This window comes from Salvelinus fontinalis, chromosome 26 (assembly GCF_029448725.1).
Source record: "Salvelinus fontinalis isolate EN_2023a chromosome 26, ASM2944872v1, whole genome shotgun sequence".
Lineage (NCBI taxonomy): Eukaryota > Metazoa > Chordata > Actinopteri > Salmoniformes > Salmonidae > Salvelinus > Salvelinus fontinalis.
In genome coordinates, this window is record NC_074690.1 from 35,804,720 (window position 1) to 35,828,223 (window position 23,504).

Consider the following 23,504-nt stretch of genomic DNA (forward strand, 5'->3'; position numbering starts at 1 on the left):
AAATACCAACAAATAGTTTTTGGGTGGATTTTTCCTTTTTTGGCTTGTATCCATTTCCCTATGTTTTCATATAGTTCTATAGCGGAGGAGGCTGGTGTGAGGAGCTATATGAGGATGCACTCATTGTAATGGCTGGAATGGAATATAATGGAACGGAGTCAAACGTGGTTTCTATATGTTTGATACCGTTCCATTTATGCCATTCCAGCCATTACAATGAGCCCGTATTCATATAGCTCCTCCTACCAGTCCTCTGGCCTATAGGTTGTTGTTGGCTGTGTCTCTAGATCTCTTTGGAAGAAGTCATGAAGTTCAGTTAGTTTCATTCTAATAAAATGTTTTGCCCGTTGCAACCGTTTCTGGCTTTGCTGTTATCATGTAGACTGCACCTTTCCTCAAGTCATTGCTGCCGTCAAAGATTGCGTAGCATGCTTTTATCTCAGCACTCACTCTGAACTTTGCATGCGCTTTGCTGCAACTGCATAACACACATTACAACATTTTCGGAGTGGACCCAAATGAACCATCCATAAAAGAGCATTTGAGTTTTTCAAGTCCAAGCTTCTGTCTGTTTACACCTGATATGATATGTTGTTTATCCTCCCTGTGTGGTTAGAGGTGATATTTTCTTGCCCTTGGAAGAGAAAGCCTGGCTTATCAGTAGTCATCTTTCTTATTGCAACACAAGGTTCAGACTCCTACATGTTTTGGGAACCCATAGTAGTCCTGAACACTCTCCGGCCTGGTATCCTCCCACCTGGCCTGCCTGCCTGTCTATGGGGAAAGTGGCAGTGTTGTTGCGACCTAGGTCTTAGTGCCCCTCCAAGAAAGAGCTTGTTTTGGAGGAAGCGTAAGAGAAAAGGAACTGATCAACACAGAGAATACAATGGACAGAGAGAAAGAAGGAGCCATTCCAGGGGCTTAGTGAAGAGCATAACCGCTTCGTTTATGTGGCGTAGTCTTCCTAAGAATACCCATACATCAAGGGGTTTTAAAGAGCCCCTAGTTATATCCAATAGCTGAGCCCTGACTGCCTAATGCTGCCACAGAGGTTTTCAACAGCGGCAAAAGTAAATGTAAATTATGTGGATTATAATGAATGGACATTTTTGTTGAGGTTGATAAAAATAAAAAAGTATAAGGGAAAATCCAGTCTGAAATTTCAGTGGAAATTACAAACTTTCAGAATATTTTTTTAAAACCTCAAATCCACCGCAAGTTTTAGATTTCCTGCATTGCAGGAACGTTCTACTGCAACAGGGTGATCAAATTAACATCCTACACCTGTAATTGACCGTTGACGGTTATGTAACGTCCTGGGAGTGTCGCTACATCAAAATACACTGACTATGTAAAGAACTGCCCAAGCTAAAATCCCATGCCTGTCCTAAAATGTAAATACTCAGTGCCATGTACAATTATGATCACTGACATTATGTCCATGAGACGTACAGTGCATTCGGAAAGTATTCAGACCACTTGACTTTTTCACATTTTGTTACATAACAGACTTATTCTAAAATGTATTAAATTGTTTTTCCTCTTGTCAATCTACACACACACACACTACCCCATAATGACAAACAAAGCAAAAACACGTTTTGAGAAAGTTTATTACAAATTGTAAACTGAAATATCACTTTTACATACAGTGGGCTCCAAAATTACTGCCACCCCTGACTGGCAATGGACAAACAATACTTAAAACAAAATTATTATAGAGAAACTCAAAATGCCAAATTTGAGAAATAATGTACTTTATTAATGTTTCAATGGAACCAACTAGAATCATACAATTATTTAATACAAAATACATTTCCCCAAAATCAAGGCTTCATAATTATTGGCCCTCCTCATTTAGTACTTAGTACAACCACCTCTGGCAAGGATAACAGCATGGATTCGTTTCCTGTAGTTTTTGATAAGATTTTGGAACACATTTGGACGGATTTTGGACCATTCCTCTATGCAGATCCTTTCCAGATCCTTTTAAATGACGGTTGGCAAACTTCAAGCGATTGCGTCTGTGTCTTGGGGTCATTAAGGTCTTTCTTCTGGCAACCCTTCCAAAGAGCCTGTGGTTGTGGAGGTGGCGTCTGATGGTACTTTTTTAAAACTGGTGACCCCAAGACACCACCAAGGCCTGAAATTCTTTCACAGTGATTCGTGGGGATTTTGTTGCTTCTCTCACCATCATCCTCCCTCTCCTGGGGGGCAAAATGCATTTGCGTCCTCTACCCTTGAGGTTTTCAACTGTTCCATATCGTTTGAATTTTTTAATTATTGCCCAGACAGTGCTCAGTGGTATATTCAATCATTTGTTGATCTTCTTGTAGCCATTACCAGATTTATGAAAGTCTGACCATCTGTCTCTTTTGAGCTGCCAGTTATTTTGTTTTCTTCGTGGTGTTGGATGGCAAAGAGATATTGCATGCCTTTTACCTCATTTTTATACCCTAGTGAAACAGAAAGTTATGTAATGGCTCAATATAGTTCCTTAAGAATTTAATTCCTGGGTTAATTTTGGTCGATGTTATTTACAATAATCTTTAAGGGTGCCATTAATTGTGAAACCTTGATTTTGGTGGGTTCCATTGAAACATTAATAAAGTACACTATTTTTCACATGTTGGTATTTTGAGTTTCTCTACAATTATATTGTTTAGATTTTTATAAGTATTGTATGTGCATTGCCCATCAGGGGTGCCAGTAATTTTGGAGTCCACTAAGTATTCAGACCCTTTACTCAGTACTCTGTTGAAGCACCTTTGGCAGCGATTACAGCCTCAAGTCTTCTTGGGTATGACACTACAAGCTTGGCACAACTCTATTTGGGGAGTTTCTCCCATTCGTCTCTGCAAATCCTCTCAAGCTCTGTCAGGTTGGATGGGGAGTGTGTCTGCACAGCTTTTTTCAGGTCTCTCCAGAGATCGGGTTCAAGTTCAGGCTCTGGCTGGGCCACTTAACGACATTCAGAGACTTGTCCTGAAGCCACTCCTGCATTGTCTTGGCTGTGTGCTTAGGGTCGTTGTTCTGTTGGAAGGTGAACCTTCGCCCCAGTCTGAGGTACTGAGCACTCTGGAACAGGTTTTCAAAGATTTCTCTGTACTTACAGTTGAAGTCAGAAGATTACATGCATACATTTGGGTTGGAGTCATTAACTCGTTTTTCAACCACTCCACACATTTCTTGTTAACAAACTATAGTTTTGGCAAGTCGGTTAGGACATCTACTTTGTGCATGACATAAGTCATTTTACAACAATTGTTTACAGACAGATTATTTCACTTATAATTCACTGTATCACAATTCCAATGAGTCAGTGTATAAATACACTAAGTTGACTGTGCCTTTAAACAGGCTTGGAAAATTCCAGAAAATTGTCATGGCTTTAGAAGCTTCTGATTGGCTAATTGACATCATTTGAGTCAATTAGAGGTGTACCTGTGGATGTATTTCAAGGCCTACCTTCAAGCTCAGTGCCTCTTTGCTTGACATCATGGGAAAATCAAAAGAAATCAGCCAAGACCTCCACAGCCAATATTGTTGACCTCCACAAGTCTGGTTCATCCTTGGGAGCAATTTGCAAACGCCTGAAGGTACCACGTTCATCTGTACAAACAATGGTACGCAAGTATACACACCATGTGACCAAGCAGCTGTCATACCGCTCAGGAAGGAGAAGCGTTCTGTCTCCTGGAGATGAACATACTTTGGTGCGAAAAATGCGAATCAATTCCAGAACAACAGCAAAGGACCTTGTGACGATGCTGGAGGAAACGGGTACAAAAGTATCTATATCCACAGTAAAACGAGTCCTATACCGACATAATCTGAAAGGCCGAATAGCAAGGAAGGAGCCACTGCTCCAAAACCGCCATAAAGCCAGACTACGGTTTGCAACTGCACATGGAGACAAAGATCATACTTTTTAGAGAAATGTCCTCTGGTCTGATGAAACAAAAATAGAACTGTTTGTCCATGATGACCATCGTTATGTTTGGAGGAAAAAGGGGGAGGCTTGCAAGCCGAAGAACACCATCCCAACCGTGAAGCATGGGGATGGCAGCATCATGTTGTGGGGGTGTTTTGCTGCAGGAGGGACTGGTGCGCTTCACAAAATAGATGGCATCATGAGGTAGGAAAATTATGTGTATATATTGAAGCAATATTTCAAGACATCTGTCAGGAAGTTAAAGCTTGGTTGCAAATGGGTCTTCCAAATGGACAATGACCCCAAGCATACTTCCAATGTTGTGGCAAAATGGCTTAAGGACAACAAAGTCAAGGTATTGGAGTGGCACTTCACAAAGCCCTGACTGAAAAAGTGTGTGTGAGCAAGGAGGCCTACAAACCTGACTCAGTTACACCAGCTCTGTCAGGAGGAATGGGCCAAAATTCCCCCAACTTATTGTGGGTAGCTTGTGGAAGGTTACCTGAAACATTTGACCCAAGTGAAACGATTTAAAGGCAATGCTACCAAATACTAATTGAGTGTATGTAAACTTCTGACCCACTGGGAATGTGATGAAAGAAATATAATCTGAAATAAATCATTCTCTCTACTATTATTCTGACATTTCACATTCTTAAAATAAAGTGGTGATCCTAACTGACCTAAGACAGGGAATTTTTACTAGGATTAAATGTCAGGAGTTGTGAAACTGAGTTTAAATATATTTGGCTAAGGTGTATGTAATCTTCCGACTTCAACTGTAGTTCCGTTCATCTTTCCCTCGATCCTGACTAGTCTCCCAGTCCCTGCTGCTGAAAAACATCCCCACAGCATGATACTTCCACCACCATGCTTCACCGTAGCGATGGTGCCAGGTGAAACGTGACGTTTGGCAATCTCCAAGTGGGCTGTTATGTGCCTTTTACTGAAGAGTGACTTCCGTCTGGCCACTCTACCATAAAGGCCTGATTGTTGAAGTACTGCAGAGATGGTTGTCCTTCTGGAAGGTTCTCCCATCTCTACAGAAGAACTTGGGAGGTCTGTCAGCGTAACTATCGGGTTCTTGGTCCTCTCCCTGACCAAGGATCTTCTCCCCCGGTAGTTCAGTTTGGCCTGGCGGCCAGCTCTAAGAAGAGTCTTGGTGGTTTAAACTTCTTCCATTTAAGAATGATGGAGGCCACTGTGTTCTTGGGGACCTTCAATGCTGCAGAAATGTTTTGGTACCTTTCCTCAGATCTGTGGCTCGACACAATCCTGTCTCGGAGCGCTACGGACAATTCCTTTGACCTCAGGCTTGGATTTTGCTCTGACATGCACTGTCAACTGTGGGACCGTGTATAGACCGACGTTTGCCTTTCCAAATCATGTCCAATCAGTTGAATTTACCACAGTTGGACTCCAATCAAGTTGTAGAAACATCTCAAGGATGATCAATGGAAACAGGATGCACCTGAGCTCAATTTCAAGTCTCATAGCAAAGGGTCTGAATACTTATGGAAATAAGGTATTTCTGTTTTTTTATTTTTAATAAATGTGCAGACATTTCTGAAAACCTGTTTTCACTTTGTCATTTAGGGGTATTGTGTGTAGATTGAGGATTTTTATTTATTTAATCCATTTTAGAATAAGGCTGTAATGTAACAAAATGTGGAAAAAGTCAAGCGGTCTGAATGCACTGTAGAACTAGACTGTGAACAAGTCCAAGCTTCTGTCTGTTATGACTTTTTCCTGCATTTTCTCCCTTTCTTGCCTCAATTACAATTTTTATTGATTTACGACAGTGTTCATAATAACTATTTATGGCACCGTAGAATTCTGGGAACTTAGAATGCATTTTGCTTCTCTTCTCTATTTGGTCCAATTCCACATTCCTTTCTTTAGAGCCGTCTCCTGTTGTTAATATTAAAAAGAACATAGTTTTCATTGCTCATTCCTGAACTGGAGGTCTCTTTCGTAACCTTGATAATTGTTAATGAAAAAACATTTGAATACATTTAGGTTTGATTCTGCTTGTTTAGATATTGTGGTTTTATGTCTAAAAAGGCTGATCTTTTTTGTGGATCTTTTTTTTTTTTTTTTTTTGCCCCTTGTTTCTTATGAATTGATCCCTCAGCCACTTGACAAGATACTCTCTGTTTCCTTCCACTACTGTGTTCTCTGTTTCATCCTTTGACAGACTGCAACCCCTGGCTTTCCTGGCTTGCTCAGTTTCCTCCCTTATCTCCCTTCCTTAAAGTTTTCTGCCTTGGGATCTTTGTGTGTATGTGTGTATGATGCATCTGTCAACAAGATTTTCCCATGTGCCAGATAATGCTATTTTCATCACAGCTCCACCTCAGACAGAATGCCAACTATTCCTAATAACAATGGTCATGTGATGGCCATCTGTGTCAGTGTAAAGCAGTCATGCTTGTCCAGTGGCCTTTTCCTGCTATTGCTACTGGCCTTTCTGACAGGAAACTGTAACCACCACATACCCTTTTGTCAAAACAGTGGTGAAAGTCTATGAAGTGATGAACGTTTAATAATAATGCATTTTCATTTAGTATGAGTCAATGCGAAACCTTTAGTTGGTAGATAGTTTTACAGTAACACTGGACCCCGAAAGGTTTTTTTTTCTAGAACATCTGCTCAAGGCTGTAACCTGACGGGTCATTTCCAACGACTGTGTACCACTGACACAGTTTCAGCTCAGCGCAGTACTACATTTCCTTCTTTAGTCAAGCATGTGACCCGCTTTTTACTTAGAAATCTAACACACTGATATGAAATGTAGAGTACTTGTGATGCAACGTCTGAGCTGCAACCGCCTGCATTCCTTCAACCCTACTTGGCAGAATGCTCCAGTATGTCTCTATGAATCCACACACTCATTTCAAACCTCGCTGTATACTTCTTCTTAGGATTCCAAATTCTAACAAAGATCACCCACCCAGTCAGAGATCACAAACAGGTAATCAGAGAATCTGATTGGGTTAGTGCAGTGCTCTACAAATCAATAACAAGCACATTTAACTGTGTTTAAAAAAAGAAAATGGAACTAGATGGACAGAGTTAGAGATGCTGAGGTGGAGTCTAGACAGCAGACTGTTTGCCAGGGGGTGTGGGCTTTTATGGGAAGGGAATGTCTAAAGGTGCTGTGCCCTGGCAGGGATGTGAAACTGGAAAGCGGGCGGCAGCGGCACCCCTCGGGCGGGGTCAGTGCCAAGGAGATGGTGATCGGGCTGGAGGGAGTGGAGCTGGGTGCCGACGGAAAGGTGAGACAGGACTGGAGACAAACCCTGTGCGAGAGCCTTAATTAACAATAACATGCTCTTGAAAATGTGTGCATGTCTCCCTCTTTCTCCGCAGACTGTGTCGTACACCCAGTTCCTGTACCCCACCAACGCCCTGGACAGCGGTCGCAGGAACACCATAGACTCCGTGTCGTCCTTCACTCAGTCTCGTAACGTCAGCCACCGCAGTCTCAGCCTGGGCCGGGCCAACAGCAACCAGAGCAGCATCGACACGGGTAAGTCATGAGTGTGTGGAACCTCTGGAGTAGTTGTAGTGTTCGTACAGGTCCGTGTGTGGAACCTCCATGCTAGAGAGAGGCCCTGAATATGAGTAGACCTGTCAGAGTAAGGGTATGATGCATATCACTTTTTCCGAGGCATAACCATCCACAGTGTGACGTTTTAGTTGAGTCAATTACATGTTCAACATTGAGGGCTTCTATGCATAGTCACTTCACCCCTACCTACATGTACAAATTACCTCGACTAACCTGTACCCCCACACATTGACTCGGTACCGGTACCCCCTGTATATAGCCTAGTTATTTTATTGTTACTTTTTATTTATTTTCTTAACTTTATTTTCTTAACTGCATTGTTGGTTAAGGGCTTGTCAGTAAGCATTTCACTGTAATATCTACACCTGTTGTAATCGGGGCATGTGACAAATAACATTTGATTTGACTATGTATTAGAAGAAGTGGAAAAACACTGTATATTTTTCTTTCTTGTCCCCAGTGTTTGTTTTTCCTTGGCTCATTGTATGACTGTCATTTTGTCCCCTATAGGGAACGATCTGGGGGACTTGATCCGGGAGTACGACCCTAATCTGTTGGACGATCCCCAGTGGCCGTGTGGGAAGCACAAGAGAGTCCTAATCTTCCCCTCATACATGGTGAGACACCACTCTGCTTACCCGACCTGGGTTCAAACAGCATTTGTTTTAAAATACTTTGAGAGTTTGATTGAGCCGGCCTTTAGTGCCGCGCGGACCGGGTTTGTACTCCATTGATTGTGCCAGACAAGTTCAATCAAGCACATCTAAAGTATTTGAAAGATTTGGGGCCTATCTTGTTTTTCAGATTATCAACATTTTTCAAAATAAATAGTTGTCAGAGACACAACCTAAGAGAAACAACTAACCAGCTCCTGTGTATTATTACAGACCAGAGGTGACAACAAAAGGTTCCAATTTTTTCCCTGGGTCCCAGAGTATTTCCTGATCTGGTAACCTAACCAAATAACTCTGGACCGTATGACAGTGATTCGTCAGTTGCAAAAAGGTTTCATGTGGGCTATGATGGCCCCAAAGTTTTTTTTAAAATCAGGCCACATGGTTTTTTTTTTAAACTGCTGAAAAAACTTCTGTCCCTGGGAGGGTGAAAACCCTGTCAAACTGCAGCAACCCTGTTCTTGTTCATATGAATTATATTTTAAAACAAGACTCGTGGGGGTTTCCTCAACACAGAGACAACAATTACAATAGAACTCACAGGGCTGACTGCTTCATGCAGGTTTGCATCGTGTATGCCTACTTTTTATTGTAGGCCTATTTCAAAATTAACCCGTTCCATGTCATCACTATTGTGTTCATTTTGATTATTTCCAGTTAATACTTTTGGATTAAAAAGTTCTAGGTAGCCTAGCCAGCACAAGTTTGATCACATTCACATTTTCTCCAATCACAAACAGATGAGCTATAAATACATAATGTTACCGCTTTGTTTACCTTGCCCAGAGGGACAGGGCGCATAGTAGGCTGTATACAGCTGCTGTTAGTAGCCTACAGCAGAGGTTTTCAACCGTGGGTACCTTATTTAACCAGCTAAACAGATGCTCTTAGTGAAAATGTGTTTAGAGTGACCTTTCTAGCTAATAGACTATGTTAGAGTTTACTTCCTCTTCCAATTATAATGCTGGGAGGTCAAACTACCAAATCTATTATTTATAAATGTTGATTAGTTCTTAATTCCCCTGACAAGACAAGAATATTTGTATTTAGACATTAATATTATTATTATTTTTGCTAAAGTATGATAGGGGTCTCTGGGTCGGTGTTTTTTTCTGGGAGTGGGTCCCTGGTTGGCGGTTTTTCTGGGAGTGGGTCCCTGGTTGGCGGTTTTTCTGGGAGTGGGTCCCTGGTTGGCGGTTTTTCTGGGAGTGGGTCCCTGGTTGGCGGTTTTTCTGGGAGTGGGTCCCTGGTTGGCGGTTTTTCTGGGAGTGGGTCCCTGGTTGGCGGTTTTTCTGGGAGTGGGTCCCTGGTTGGCGGTTTTTCTGGGAGTGGGTCCCTGGTTGGCGGTTTTTCTGGGAGTGGGTCCCTGGTTGGCGGTTTTTCTGGGAGTGGGTCCCTGGTTGGCGGTTTTTCTGGGAGTGGGTCCCTGGTTGGCGGTTTTTCTGGGAGTGGGTCCCTGGTTGGCGGTTTTTCTGGGAGTGGGTTCCTGGTTGGCTGTTTTTCTGGGAGCGGGTCACTGGGCAAGAAAAGGTTGAAGACCTCTGGCGTACAGTTTATCAGACTGAGAAATTGTCTCGTTTTCATCCATACAGCATGTCAGCTCACTAATGTTTAGGTGTAGGCAGCTACAACATTTATGGAAAGGGTTTTAGTTTTTGTCGTTCGGAGGAAAGTGGTGAGTGCGCTTTGAGCTTTGCTAGACGTGCGCTGTAACCCGGCCCCCACGACCTGTGATCTCCGTAATCTGTCAAAACACGCACAGAACCTGCAGCCCTCCGATGCGAAGGACAGATCAATTTTAAATTGAGGCAAATCAGCCTAAAAAAAATGTACTTTGTCCCTATTTTTGAACGCTTTTGCATCAATATATATATATTTTTTTGAAAATTCCTCGGGCAAATGCCAGCTCGCCACACGTTTGCTCATGGCTCTACCTCATACTGCATCAACTGAACTCACTGTAAGTCCAAAGACGCTGTCTGACCATTCTAATCAGAAAAGTCATTGGCCCAATCCCTGGTTCAGCTCACACTCCTACTTGTCTGTGATGTGTGTGAATACACTCCCTGTCTCTCTATACAGTAGCGCTTTAAACAGCCACTTCATAACAGCTAGGCTGTGTTAGAAATGGCACCCTTTTCCCTGTATAGTGCACTACTTTTGACCTGGGCCCATAGGGAGTTAGTGCACTAAGTCGGGAATAGGGTGCCATTTCAGACTCACATCTAATGTTGTTTATCCGCACCCCTCCTTTTCCTGTGGACATACCTCACTGTTACTTAATCACTTTCTCATGTCCAGAACTTGGCAAGGGAATGCTCGTTTTGTGTTCAAATCAAAGCAACAACAACAGACTCCCAGTTCATTTCTCATTTGGCTCCGTTGGTGTTATCTGGGCTGGTAGAATAGACAGACCAGACGTGAAGTATTCAGTTAAGGCTAGACAGTTTTTTTTGTTGTTTTTTTTCTCTTAACTTCCTCCCGTTGCGAAACAACAATAGCTATTGTGTTTACACTCGAGGAATGTGACCAGTAGATGCTGAACGTTTCACTGCACGATCAGTCACTGTGCTAATCTAAGCCTTTTATCTTTCTTGAACTGATCTTTCAAGTCTGCTACTAACTGTAGAGCGGGATAGAAATCATTTTAGTACATTTAGTTTCCTTTGCGGTAAAGGATATGTCTCTAAATTTACAGTCCTTTCGTTTTAGAAATGCTCCCTCTAGGTTTGCCAGGGCCCACAGTAGCCACAGATTTGCTGCAGCAGTCAAAGTATACTTAGAAATATTTTGGTTGGTACAAATAGTTTGGTATATTTCAGATTCAGATAGGGAGGAATGCAAGTTTGAACAAAGCAAATTACTTGCCATGAGCCAACTTGGGCAGTATGCTGTTTTGATTATTGCTCTCCTATCACATGCCTAGATTCAGCAGGTCAACTGCAGTGCTCTTTCTATCTTCCTAAATAACAGATAGGAACCTCTGACCTGAAATAAAGTTAAATGGCTCCGCTAAAGTACATCAACCGAACGTACAGAGCGTCGTAAACGTTCTGGAGTATTATTCTATCTTATCGTGGAACGTGTACGGTGTGCCACCCAATGTTACCTGTCTCCAGAGGAGGCTGGTGGGGGCAGCTATAGGGGGAAGGGCTCATTGTAATGGCTGGAACGGTATCAAACCTATGGAAACCACTTTTAACTTCGTTCTATTAATTCCATTCCAATAGCTCCTCCCACCAGCCTCCTCTGCCTGACTCCAATATCTCGTGCACCGTCTCTGATACTCAACCACCACCTCAATGAACCCTAACCCTGAATCTGAAGGTCACATCACCTTCCATAGTGAGATAGATGCTTCTCTGTGTCCTCTTCCACATATACAATGACGTTACACTTGCACAATTTCACCGACGGTAGAGCTTAACGTCAGAGCGTGTCTTTCTGACACCAATACTTTCATCCCTTTTTCAGACTACAGTCATAGAGTATGTCAAGCCTTCTGACCTCAAGAAGGACATGAACGAGACATTCAAGGAGAAGTTCCCCCACATACGGCTGACCCTCAGCAAAGTCAGGAGGTAGGGACGTCTATGCGAAACATACGTTTTAGTATGATGTTGAAAATATCATTTTGTGTCAGCCTTATTTTAACCCCTTGTGGTTAATTATATCAACACCAGTTCCTGACAGACATTGGGACACTGGTACTTTTTTTTCTTTAGCATTGACCTCTCTGCATTTGTCTGTTATCGCCCTGCCTTCACCACCTTCCACCCCCTCCCTCTCTACCTTCCTCCCCATCCCTTCACCAGTCTGAAGAGAGAGATCCGTAAGCTGGCCCAGGAGGAGTGTGGCTATGAGGAAGCCACCGTAGCCATGGCCTTCGTCTACTTCGAGAAGCTGGTCCTCCAGGGGAAACTCAACAAGCAGAACCGCAAACTCTGCGCCGGCGCCTGCGTCCTGCTCGCCGCCAAGATCGGCGGAGACCTCAAGAAGCACGAGGTCAAGCAGCTCATAGACGTAAGTGTCATCCGCATCTCTTAGTGCGTTAGGCTTCGGCTCTGAGCAGCCTGGTGGAAACCATGGGCGCTTTCCTGTCACGCCGACAAACAGCAATTCTGCACGGAATATACGATTTGTTATATCATATGAATTCCTTAGATGTGGTTCCTTTGAAGTTAAACACTTTTTCAGACGTTCTAAAGATATCGGCTGTTATGTAGTCTGTGTAGAATCTGCGTGACAGAGAAGCACCACATGACAGATGGCAAAGTGGCTAGCATAGAGATCATAGACAAAATATTTTTTGTAGTCCCTATACACTGAGTTTACAAAACATTATGAACACCTGCTATTTCCATGACAGACTGGCCAGGTGAAAGCTACAGTGCCGTGAAAAAGTATTTGCCCCCTTTCTGCTTTTCTCTTTTTTGTATATTTTTGAATCGGTCTCTCACATTGCTTTCGAGGAATTTTGGCCGATTCTTACGTACAGAACTGCTTTAACTCAGCGACATTTGTGGGTTTCAAGCATGAACTGCTCGTTTCAAGTCCTGCCACAACATCTCAATTGGGATCAGGTCTGGACTTTGACTAGGCCATTCCAAAACTTCAAATGTGTTGCTTTTTAGCCATTTTCATGTAGACTTGATTGTGTGTTTTGGATCATTGTCTTGCTGCATGACAGAGCTGTACATCAGTTTCAGCTCACAGACTGATGGCCTGACATTCTCCTGTAGAATCCCAATTGAGATGTTGTGGCAGGAATTGAAACGAGCAGGTAATGCTTGAAATGCCACAAATGTCGCTGAGTTACAGCAGTTCTGTATGCCAAAATTCCTCCACAACAATGTGGGAGACTGATCAACAACTACAGGAAGCGTTTGGTTGGAGTCATTGCAGCTAAAGTTGGCACAACCAGTTATTGAGTGTAAGGGGGAAATTCCTTTTCAGACAGGGGCAGTGGGTGTTGCATAACTTTATTTATGAAATAAATTAAATAAGTATGCAATTGTTGTGTTATTTGTTCACTCAGGTTCCCTTTATCTAGTATTAGGTTTTGGTTGAAGATCTGATAACATTCAGTATCAAAAATATGCAAAAGTATAGAAAATTAGAAATGGGGCAAATACTTTTCATGGCACTGTATGATCTCTTACTGATGTCACTTGTTAAATCCACTTCAATCAGTGTAGATGAAGGGAGAAAATGGGTTAAAGAAGGATTTTTAAGCCTTGAGACAATTGAGACATGGATTGTGTATGTGTGCCATTCAGAGGGTGAATGGGTAAGACAAAAGATTTAAGTGCCTTTGAACAGGGTATGGTGGTAGGTGCCAGGCGCACCGGTTTGTGTCAAGAACTGCAACTTTGCTGGGTTTTTCACACTCAACAGTTTCCCTTGTGTGTCAAGAATGGGGAGGGGGCAACTCAATATTAGGAAGGTGTTCTGAATGCTTTGTACACTGTGTGTATTACAGGATATAGGAAGTAATAAAGTGGGTTAGTTTGTACATTTCTCATCTCCCTTTTTCTCTGATGTGTAGAAACTGGAGGAGAGGTTTCGTGTGAACAGGAGGGAGCTGATAGCCTTTGAGTTCCCTGTGTTGGTGGCCCTGGAGTTCAACCTGCACCTGCCTGAGAACGAGGTCATGCCCCACTACAGACGCCTCGTCCAGACCTCCTAGCATTAGTGACCCATCAGGAGGAGCACCCAGCCCTCCTGATCCAGGACCAGGAGACCCACCCTACTGGACCACCCCACCTCACCGAGTCCCACGACCAGCTGGTCTCCCTGCAGCCTGGAGATCCATCGTGGACCATAGTGTTGGAGATCCTCTACACGCTACTGCAGGCCACATTCATATGTACATTTTCAGATCGAGACTTGAAAGCAGCCAAAGTTACCCGTATTCTTACTTCAACATACTTCTACTTTCTTTAACACTATTTACACCTTCAAAGGATTGGTAGCTGAAAGTTGGCGAAAGTTGTTCATAACAAATCATTTTTTTTGTAATCCTTGCTTGGCATGTTTTGGTTGCCTTATGATTGTCATGAAGAACGAAGCAAACCTGTCGCGTGGCCGATTTTGACAGGACTGTTATCCCAGTGACTCTGTGCTTTTTGAAAAACTTTTTCCAGTCTCCTCACTAGAAGTGCACTTTCTGAATATTGCAGACATGGATAGAGGCCATTTTCAGAGACTCCTGACTGGGTGAGGGTTGTGAAACAACCTCATTCTGATCAATTTGAGTTGACTCAAACCCCATAAGGGAAGATGATCTAAATGGCTTTCAATAGATGTTCTAATCCATTTCCTTTTTCTGTTTACTAGCCACCAATCCCACTATCCGCATGACAATTTATCGACACAACCTTTTCGATTGCAAAATACTTACAGATTTAATAGGATTTTATACTGTACATTATTCAGTACATTTAAGTACTCTTCTTGTTTTCTACCTGTTGAGTGCTTGCTTTGGACATTATGTGAATGGGCCCACTCTTGTCATTCAATGTGTAATCTCCTGTGCTCTATATTAGAGTGTATTATCGGCACGTTTCTAGTGCTTTACTAGAGTGGGTGGAAAGGTATCGGGAGTAGGGCATGATGTTGCCAATGCTACAGCTGTGATATTGAAACTGAACTTGAATTAGCGTCATAATCACAATATCTGTCAAGACTTGACAAAGTGGTTGATATGGCAGGTGATCAATTTGTCATGGTCACAATATGATTGTGCCATCTGTCTTGTATGACAACTGGTTCCAGTTCGAAGGTCACCATTGTTAGTGTCCCAGTCATTATTAAATAGAATGTTGTTGCCCTGCCCGACTGTAGGGAAAATAACCTTGGCTCACAGCAAAAACTTGACCTTTTTTCAAACACAATTTTCTTGTTGTCTGCTTGTGTTTGTCAATTAAAGTGACAGTTAAGAAAAATAAAACATGTCTAAGGATGACTTTTCAACATTGCCTGCTCTCAAGCGTTCTCACTACTTAGAAAATCGTAATATTGTAGGGCTTCCCTTATGCCCCTTTTCATGAAGGCGTTAACGTTAGCCACGTGAGTGCTAGCTAGCTACCAACCAGAACATTAAACTAGCCAAGACCAACAACACAAACAAACTGACTATAAAGCTACAAGTAGTGATTGGAGTTACACACAGACCTGTGATTAAATGTTTTCTAAACAAATAACTATGTGTAGCCTACTTGGACACTGGGTCCCCACAATTTCCCAAACTCCCACACTGAATAGTCTGAAGCCACAGGGCTCTTCTCCCATGCTCTATTTCCCTACGTGGGAGCATTGCAAACCGTAGGTTGGGATTTACCAGGTACATAAGCATGTACAGCGCATTCGGAAAGTATTCAGACCCCTTTACTTTTTCCACATTTTGTTACGTTACAGCCTTATTATAAAACAGATCCTCATCAATACCCCATAATGACAAAGCAAAAACTGTTTTTTTTTTTAGAAATGTTGGCAAATTTATAAAAATGTAAAAAACGGATCACATTTACATAAGTATTCAGACGCTTTACTCAGTACTTTGTTGAAGCACCTTTGGCAGCGATTTCAGCCTCAAGTCTTCTTGAGTATGACGCTATAAGCTTGGCACACCTGTATTTGGGGAGTTTCTCCCATTCTCCTCTGCAGATCCTCAAGCTCTGTCAGTTTGGATGAGGAACGTTGGTGCACAGCTATTTTCAGGTCCCCAGAGATGTTCGATCGGGTTCAAGTCCGGGCTCTGGTTGGGCCATGCAATGACATTGAGACTTGTCCTGAAGCCACTCCTGCGTTGTCTTGGCTGTGTGCTTAGAGTCGGTGTCTTATTGGAAGGTGAACCTTTATCCCAGTCGGAGGGACTGAGCACTCTGGAGCAGTTTTTCATCTATTATCTCTCTGTACTTAAATCCGTTCATCTTTCCCTCGATCCTGAATAGTCTCCCAGTCCCTGCTGCTGAAAAACATCCCCACAGCATGATGCTGCCAACACCATGCTTCACCGTAGGGATGGTGCCAGGTTTCCTCCAGACGTGACGCTTGGCATTCATCCCAAAGAGTTCAATCTTGGTTTCATCAGACCAGATAATCTTGTTTCTCATGGACTGAGAGTCTTTAGGTGCCTTATGGCAAACTCCAAGCAGGCTGTTATGTGCCTTTTACTGAGGAGTGGCTTCCGTCTGGCCACTCTACCATAAAGGCCTGATTGTTGAAGTCCTGCAGAGATGATTGTAGGGTTGTTGCCACAGTCGGAAGTCCTGAACGCTCTGGAGCAGGTTTTCATCAAGGATCTCTCTGTACTTTGCTCCGTTCATCTTTCCCTCGATCCTGACTAGTCTCCCAGTCCCTGCCACTGAAAAGCATCCCTACAGCATGATGCTACCACCACCATGCTTCCCCGTAGGGATGGTGCCAGGTTTCCTCCAGACGTGATGCTTAGTACTCAGGCCAAATAGTACAATCTTGGTTTCATCAGACCAGAGAATCTTGTTTCTCATGGTCTAAGTGTGGGCTGTCATGTGCCTTTCACTGAGGAGTGGCTTCCGTCTGGCCAATCTACCATAAAGGCCCGATTGGTGGAGTGCTGCAGAGATGGTTGTCCTTCTGGAATGTTCTCCCATCTCCACAGAGCAACTTGGGTTCTTGGTTACCTCCCTGACCAAGGCCCTTCTCCCCTGATTGCTCAGTTTGGCTTGGCGGCCAGCTCTAGGAAGAGTCTTGGTGATTCCAAACTTGGAGGACACTGTGTTCTTGGGGACCTTCAATGCTGCAGAAATGTTTGGTACCCTTCCCCAGATCTGTGCCTCGACACAATCCTTTCTCTGAGCTCTACGGACAATTCCTTCGACCTCATGGCTTGGTTTTTGCTCTGACATGCACTGTCAACTGTGGGACCTTATATATACCGGTGTGTGCCTTTCCAAATCATGTCCAATCAGTTGAATTTACCACAGGTGGACTCCAATCAAGTTGTAGAAACATCTCAAGGATGATCAATGGAAACAGGATGCACGTGCTCAATTTCAAGTATCATAGAAAAGAGTCTGAATACTTAAGGTATTTCTGTTTTAGTTTTTTTAATAGATTTGCAACAATTTAAAAAAAACGGTTTTCACTTGGTCATTATGGGGTATTGTGTGTAGATTGAGGGTAAAAAAAAAAAAGTTATCAATTTTAGAATAAGGCTGTAACATAACAAAATGTGGTAAAGTCTAGGGGACTGAATACTTTCCGAATGCACTGTACATAAGAATTTTGCTACACCCGTGATTACATCTGCAAATATGTGTTCATGACCAATACAATTTGATCGAACAACACAGCAGGTTTCCGACACGTTTGTTATTTCTTTATAAAATAAAATCTACGATGAAGTTGTTTCTTTTACAGTGGGGGTCAATGGGAAAGAATGTTTGTTTTCTCCAATTTGTGGGCGTGGTCGAGGGGAATTCCTTATGACAGAATACTGACTCGGAATATGCTAATGCTATTTTTATGACATCATAGCGGTGTTACCAAGAGTTTCTCTTGAAAAACAGGAAAGTATTGTTTATTTTATCAGATCAAAATCGTTTTTGTCTTTTGTACTACACTGTCTGATTTTAATTATACAGAAAAGATGCTGAAATCAGGGTGATATACTATTGTTAGATGTTATGTTTTGATTTCTAAGCCCAAAGAATTTGTTGTAGATACACACTTTTATGGTTTGGCAGAAAGCTCATGGTCAACAACACCAAAATACACATGTGTATGTTTGTAAATATACTGCCTTGCTTGTTCAATAAAAACAAGATTCCTGAAATGTGATTGGCTTCCTCATCATTTTGTGTCACTCTATTCTGCTGGCTGCTGATCTTGGTGAATTGATTTACTGCCATAACATAAGATATCTGGTTACACATTTAATATGTATTGCAGTGAACCAATAATCTATTACAATTCAAGCATGCATGATCAGGCAGTGCATGTTTCTCATAAAATCCTACCCCCTTGACAACTTAAGGAGGCTTAGCCCCAAGTGTTAAAACACGTTACACATCTTACTGTGACATTGAGTGTCACCTAAAAGGGGATATTATGAATAACTTGTAAATTAGACTATGAATATTAAAGTATATCCCGGGGCTCCAGAGTGGCACAGCGGTCTAAGGCACTGCATCTCAGTGCAAGAGGCGTCATTACAGACCCTGGTTTGATTCCAGGCTGCATCACAACCGGCTGTGATTGGCAGTCCCATTGGGCGGCGCACAATTGGCCCAGCGTCGTCCGGGTTTGGACGGGGTAGGCCGTCATTGTAAATAAGAATTTGTTCTTAACTGACTTGCCTGGTAAAATAAAAATAAATAAAAATATTTCTTGGCAGTATAGCATAAAAAAAACTACTCCAAGCCAGTGTGACTATTGCCGCGTTCACTTGCTAGTTGGAACTTTGCAACTCGGAAATCTCCGACTTGCTAACTGGTTGTAGTTATACCAAAGACAGTACAGTATGAAGATAGGCAGAAACTGCTTCGCTGATAGAAATCCCCAATCAGGATTTTTAGGTGATAACATGGCGACATTGGCTATCTAAGCTCATGCTGTAGAAACACGTTATCGGGTCTAACGGTCGCCTCGCACCGAACTATGCATGTGCAGGCCATCAAATCAACGGTACTCCTTCGATATAAAGTTGTTTTACGAAGTTGGAGTAATAACATGTTCAACTAGTTAAGACACTGGCTCGAATCTAGGTTTTGCCTTTAGATTTTGAGAAAATGAACAACTAAGGAAGAATTTACATCTCTCATTGACTTCTCAAACTCCAAACCCCGGCCTGGTCTGCTTCGTTAGCGTTCCCGGAAGTCTTGCGATATCGCGCTTCTGGGTTTAGAAACTCTGTGGTCATACACGTGCCGGGTTCAACCAGTTAGCAAGTCAGAAATGTCAGACTAGCAAGTGACCGGCTCTGTCCTACATTGAGCTCAGTGATCATGTTGTTGTGCCCGGCTGTGGCTCTGATGCAATCTGAGAGGAAAGTTTCTCATGGAGAGGGAGGGGGAAAAGGAAAATAAAGCAAACGGGAGGGAGAGAGTGAGTGAGATGGAGAAAGGGAGGGAACGAACAGGCTCTCTCGGGCCACCTGACACATATCCAAGGTAAACAAGGCGGGCGGTCACGCCAGTCCTAGTCTCGTGCTGCAATCAAAACAAACAGTTCCAGGCCTGGCCACGGCCACATGGCCTATATGGCTTTGTCCTCTCCATTGATACTCCTAATACCCCTCTTAGCAACTCATAAAGGGGGCTATTGACTGCCCTCCCTGGGGTCAGCTCACATGTCAGCCACCTCCATTGTACCAAATATGTGTTCCATCGTTTGGGGGGCAAGCCCCCTGGCCTAGTCTATTGCCCTTCCCTCTTTTTAAAATAACATTTGGCTGAAACGGCAGTTTGCCCCCCTCCTCGTGATGCAGTGACTCAGGGCTTTTCAACCCAGGTCAGACCCTGGTCACTGCTGGGCCCACCACGTTTGTAAACAAGGAAGTGAATGTTGGGAATGGTGGGAACTGAATGGTGGGTGCTGTGTGGCGTGTTGTGTCTGTCAGTGGGAGAGGGACTCCCTGGTTGGCTGTTTGTCTGGTCAGCGGGGAGTGGGGCACACAGGGATGTATTCAGTCAGTGATGTGAAATGTTTTGAATGTTGCAGATAGACATAGAATGAATAGAGCTGACACAATTTCCTATCTAGCTGACAGACATTTTATGTAGTCTAACAATACATTTCTATGTAAACGTTCTGTAACTTTACATCCCCCTGAACAAGCCCCAGGCAGCCCTGCAGTTGGACTTGTTTGTGAATCTGATCCTCTGCATGTCTGAGATGATTCTCTAGTCCCACTGGGCGGCAGGTAGCCTAGCAGGTAAGAGCGTTGGGCCAGTAACTGAAAGTATACTGGTTTGAATGTCTGAGCCGACTAGGTCGAAAATCTGTTGATGTGTCCTTCAGCAATGCACTTAACCATAATTGCTCCTGTAAGTGCTCTGAATAAGAGGGTCTGCTAAATGACTAAAATGTTTTTTTTTACCACTCAGTCTATTTTGGCGTCAACTGAGCCCGGCTCTAACAGATAACCAGTGACTCAAAACAACAGGGCATTAAATGCCTCTCTCACCTTACTTATTAATGGACCCTTTAAAGGGATTCAGTCCAATGTCTCAAGTAGAAAATAGAGCCAGTGGCCTGAATTTGAACCCCAAGGATAGTGTTGGCAGCAAATAATGCAACTCAATGACTTGTTAGGGGTAAGGTGTTGACAAGAAGTATGTGTACTTTCATGAACCAGCTTTGAGAGATGTGGAGGCGTTGCAGAATTTGCTTTGGATTCCTGGTAGGCAACTAGCGAGACAGCAGGAGATAATCCTCTGTCTGCCCTTATTATACTCATGTGATGTGTGTTGCTTGAATAAAGGTTTTGGTAAGCATACAGCATGTCATTGTGCCAATAAGATGTCATGGCAACGCACGTCAAGCAAAGTGACCTCACAGCAGAAAGAGAGGAATGATAATGTGTTATTTCACAGCATTACTTTTCTCTCTACATTCTTTCACATTAAATACTTCCTCTGAGGTGTTTTTAAATCCCTTATTCAACTTGATTAATGTAATAATGCACCATGTCTGCACCAATAATGCACTAGCTTGTATGGTAACTGGTGCTGGACAGTAAGTCTTCTCCCTCTCTGTGCCAGTAGAACATTTACATAACTTGCTTTAGTTTAGTGAGCTGCTGCCTTTTCGTCCCACAATTTCTACATTGCCTTTTAGTAACCATGTTGTGCTGTTAAAACAACAGTGCAATAGAGGACCATATTATGAGTCATAAAACCTAGCAGTCAAACAGGGAAATGGTTCCAATAGTTTTTTCACCATTCATTTGTCCCATAGGGGATTTTAGAATCACTTAAAATAAGCGCTGTGTTTCGTGGCTTACCCTGGCGTGACGTTTTGATAACCGTGTAAATCTGGAGGTATTGTCAACAAACGGAATGGATGGGAGACGCTGTACTTGAATGCCCACAGGACACAGCAACCTTGCACCTGAGAGATAGTACAGTATACTGTATGGCTGCTGTTCATAAACATTACCTTGTTTCACGGCTATATTCACATTCTCACTTGTAAAGCTCATCGAGGGACTGATGCTGAAAACAAGCAAAAGCATGGTGTAAATGACTCAATAATTCAGTGTATCTGTCTCTATTCAAATTAAGGATTTAAATAAATTATTGCAAAGCCTAATATCTGGCATGTGATTTGCAACTTAGTTGAAAAACAGCTGATGAAATATCAGCAATGGCAAATCAGCTGTACATTACAACCATATTATTAATTTAACAGCATTGTCTGCTACAGTGACAGCTGTGTCCTCTGCACTAAGCTGTAGCCAGTCTGGGGTTAAGCTGTACTGGGGCTCAGATGTGCGTGAGCTGGGTCAGGTGCAGGGTCCAGGGAGAGGTGAGCCATACAGGGCTTAAATAACACCAGAACCTCGATTCTCCTCCTCTGTCCTGTTCCCTACACAGCCCCAACCAGGGGGAAATTAATATTTTAATCTCTCTCTGACAGATTCAAAGAACAGCCCAAACACTGAAAGAGAAAACTGATTAATAAATGATGAAGTGGCATTTTGTGTGACAACACGGCTGCAAGGCTCGGCCAGAGAGGAAGTTGACACTGTTACCGACCGTCAGTCCTCGGTTTGGCAGACGATTTTTGTTAGGATATAATTTTCGATGTGGAAGTGCACGCACTGAGGGTGAATTTTAACGTTCATATTGTTACAAATGGTTGGTTTTAAAAAGCACGAAAAAAATATCTTTAAATATTCACGTCTTACAACCACAAGGCAGTAAAAACAAACGCGAGCCTTCAAATTGGCAGTAAATGTAAGGTATCGAAACTAGCAAATTAGACCACACCCATCTGAAGTGAGGAAATATTGTATAACAGCGACAATAGCCCTACGGATTGCTGAAAAATAAGTCAACACTAAGTCAGGAGAGGTAGTTCCAGGCAGCATACAGCTAGCTCTACTGTGGAATCTGGCGCCACAATGTGGTTTCTTTTTACATAACCCCCTTCAACCAGGCGGTTCCTTCTAAACATGTATACTGAATAAAAATTATAAATGCAACAATTTGAAAGATTTTACTGAGTTACAGTTCATATAACAAAATCAGTCAATTGAAATAAATAAATTAGGCCCTAATCTATGGACTTCACATGACTGGGAATACAGATATGCATCTGTTGGTCACAGATGGTTTAAAAAAAAATAGATAGGGGCGTGGATCAGAAAACCAGTCAGCATCTGCTGTGACCACAATTTGCCTCATGCAGCGTTACACATCTCCTTCTCATAGAGTTGATCAGGCTGTTGATTGTGGCCTGTGGAACATTGACCCACTCCTCTTCAATGGCTGTGCGAAGTTGCTGAATATTGTCAGAAACTGGAACATGCAGTCAGTCGCACATCCCAAACATGTTCAATGGGTGACATGTCTGGTGAGTATCCAGGCCATGGAAAAACTGGGAGATTTTCAGCTTCCAGGAATTGTGTACAGATCCTTGCGACATGGTGGCGGATGAATGTCATGACAATGGGCCTCAGGATCTCGTCACGGTATCGCCGTGCATTCAAATTGCCATCAATAAAATGCAATCGTGTTTTTTGTCCATAGCATATGCCTCCCCAAACTGTAACCCCACCATTGGGGCATTCTGTTCACAATGTTGACATCAGCAAACCGCTCGCCCACACAACGCCATACACGTGGTCTGCGGTTGTGAGACGGGTTGGATATACGGCAAAATTCTCTAAGAAGAAATTGGAGGTGGCTTAAGGTAGAGAAAGTAACATAGATATCTCTGGCAACAGCTCTAGTGGACATTCCTGCAGTCAGCATGCCAATTGCACACTCCTTCAAAACTTGAGACGTCTGTGTCATTGTGTGACAAACCTTAATATTTTAGTGGTATTTTGTTCCCAGCACAAGGTGCACCTGTGTAATGATCATGACATTTCATCAGCTTCTTGATATGCCACACCTGTCAGGTGAATGGATTATTTTGGCAAAGGAGAAATCGTCACTAACAGGGATGTAAACAAATTTGTGCACAACATTTTAGCGAAATAAGCTTTTTGTGAATATGGCACATTTCTGGGTTATTTTATTTCAGCTGATGGGACTAATACTTTACATGTTGCGTTTATATTTTTTCTCAGTGCATTTAGGTTACTCCAAATAAGGCACACATGAGA

At 42.8% G+C, this 23,504-nt stretch overlaps 1 protein-coding gene across 3 annotated transcripts in view; it reads left to right on the plus strand.

Moving 5' to 3' along the window:
• LOC129824189 (CDK5 and ABL1 enzyme substrate 1-like) overlaps positions 1-18,007 on the plus strand; it is a 31,887-nt gene extending 13,880 nt beyond the window's left edge. For all 3 annotated transcript variants that reach the window (XM_055883637.1, XM_055883638.1, XM_055883639.1), the window contains 6 exons: positions 7,107-7,212; positions 7,307-7,466; positions 8,019-8,125; positions 11,657-11,763; positions 11,998-12,205; positions 13,731-18,007. In XM_055883637.1, coding sequence (XP_055739612.1) covers positions 7,107-7,212; positions 7,307-7,466; positions 8,019-8,125; positions 11,657-11,763; positions 11,998-12,205; positions 13,731-13,871 — 829 coding nt within the window. In that variant the 3' untranslated portion in view covers positions 13,872-18,007. The remainder of the gene's footprint in view (positions 1-7,106; positions 7,213-7,306; positions 7,467-8,018; positions 8,126-11,656; positions 11,764-11,997; positions 12,206-13,730) is intronic.
• Positions 18,008-23,504: the final 5,497 nt, after the last annotated feature.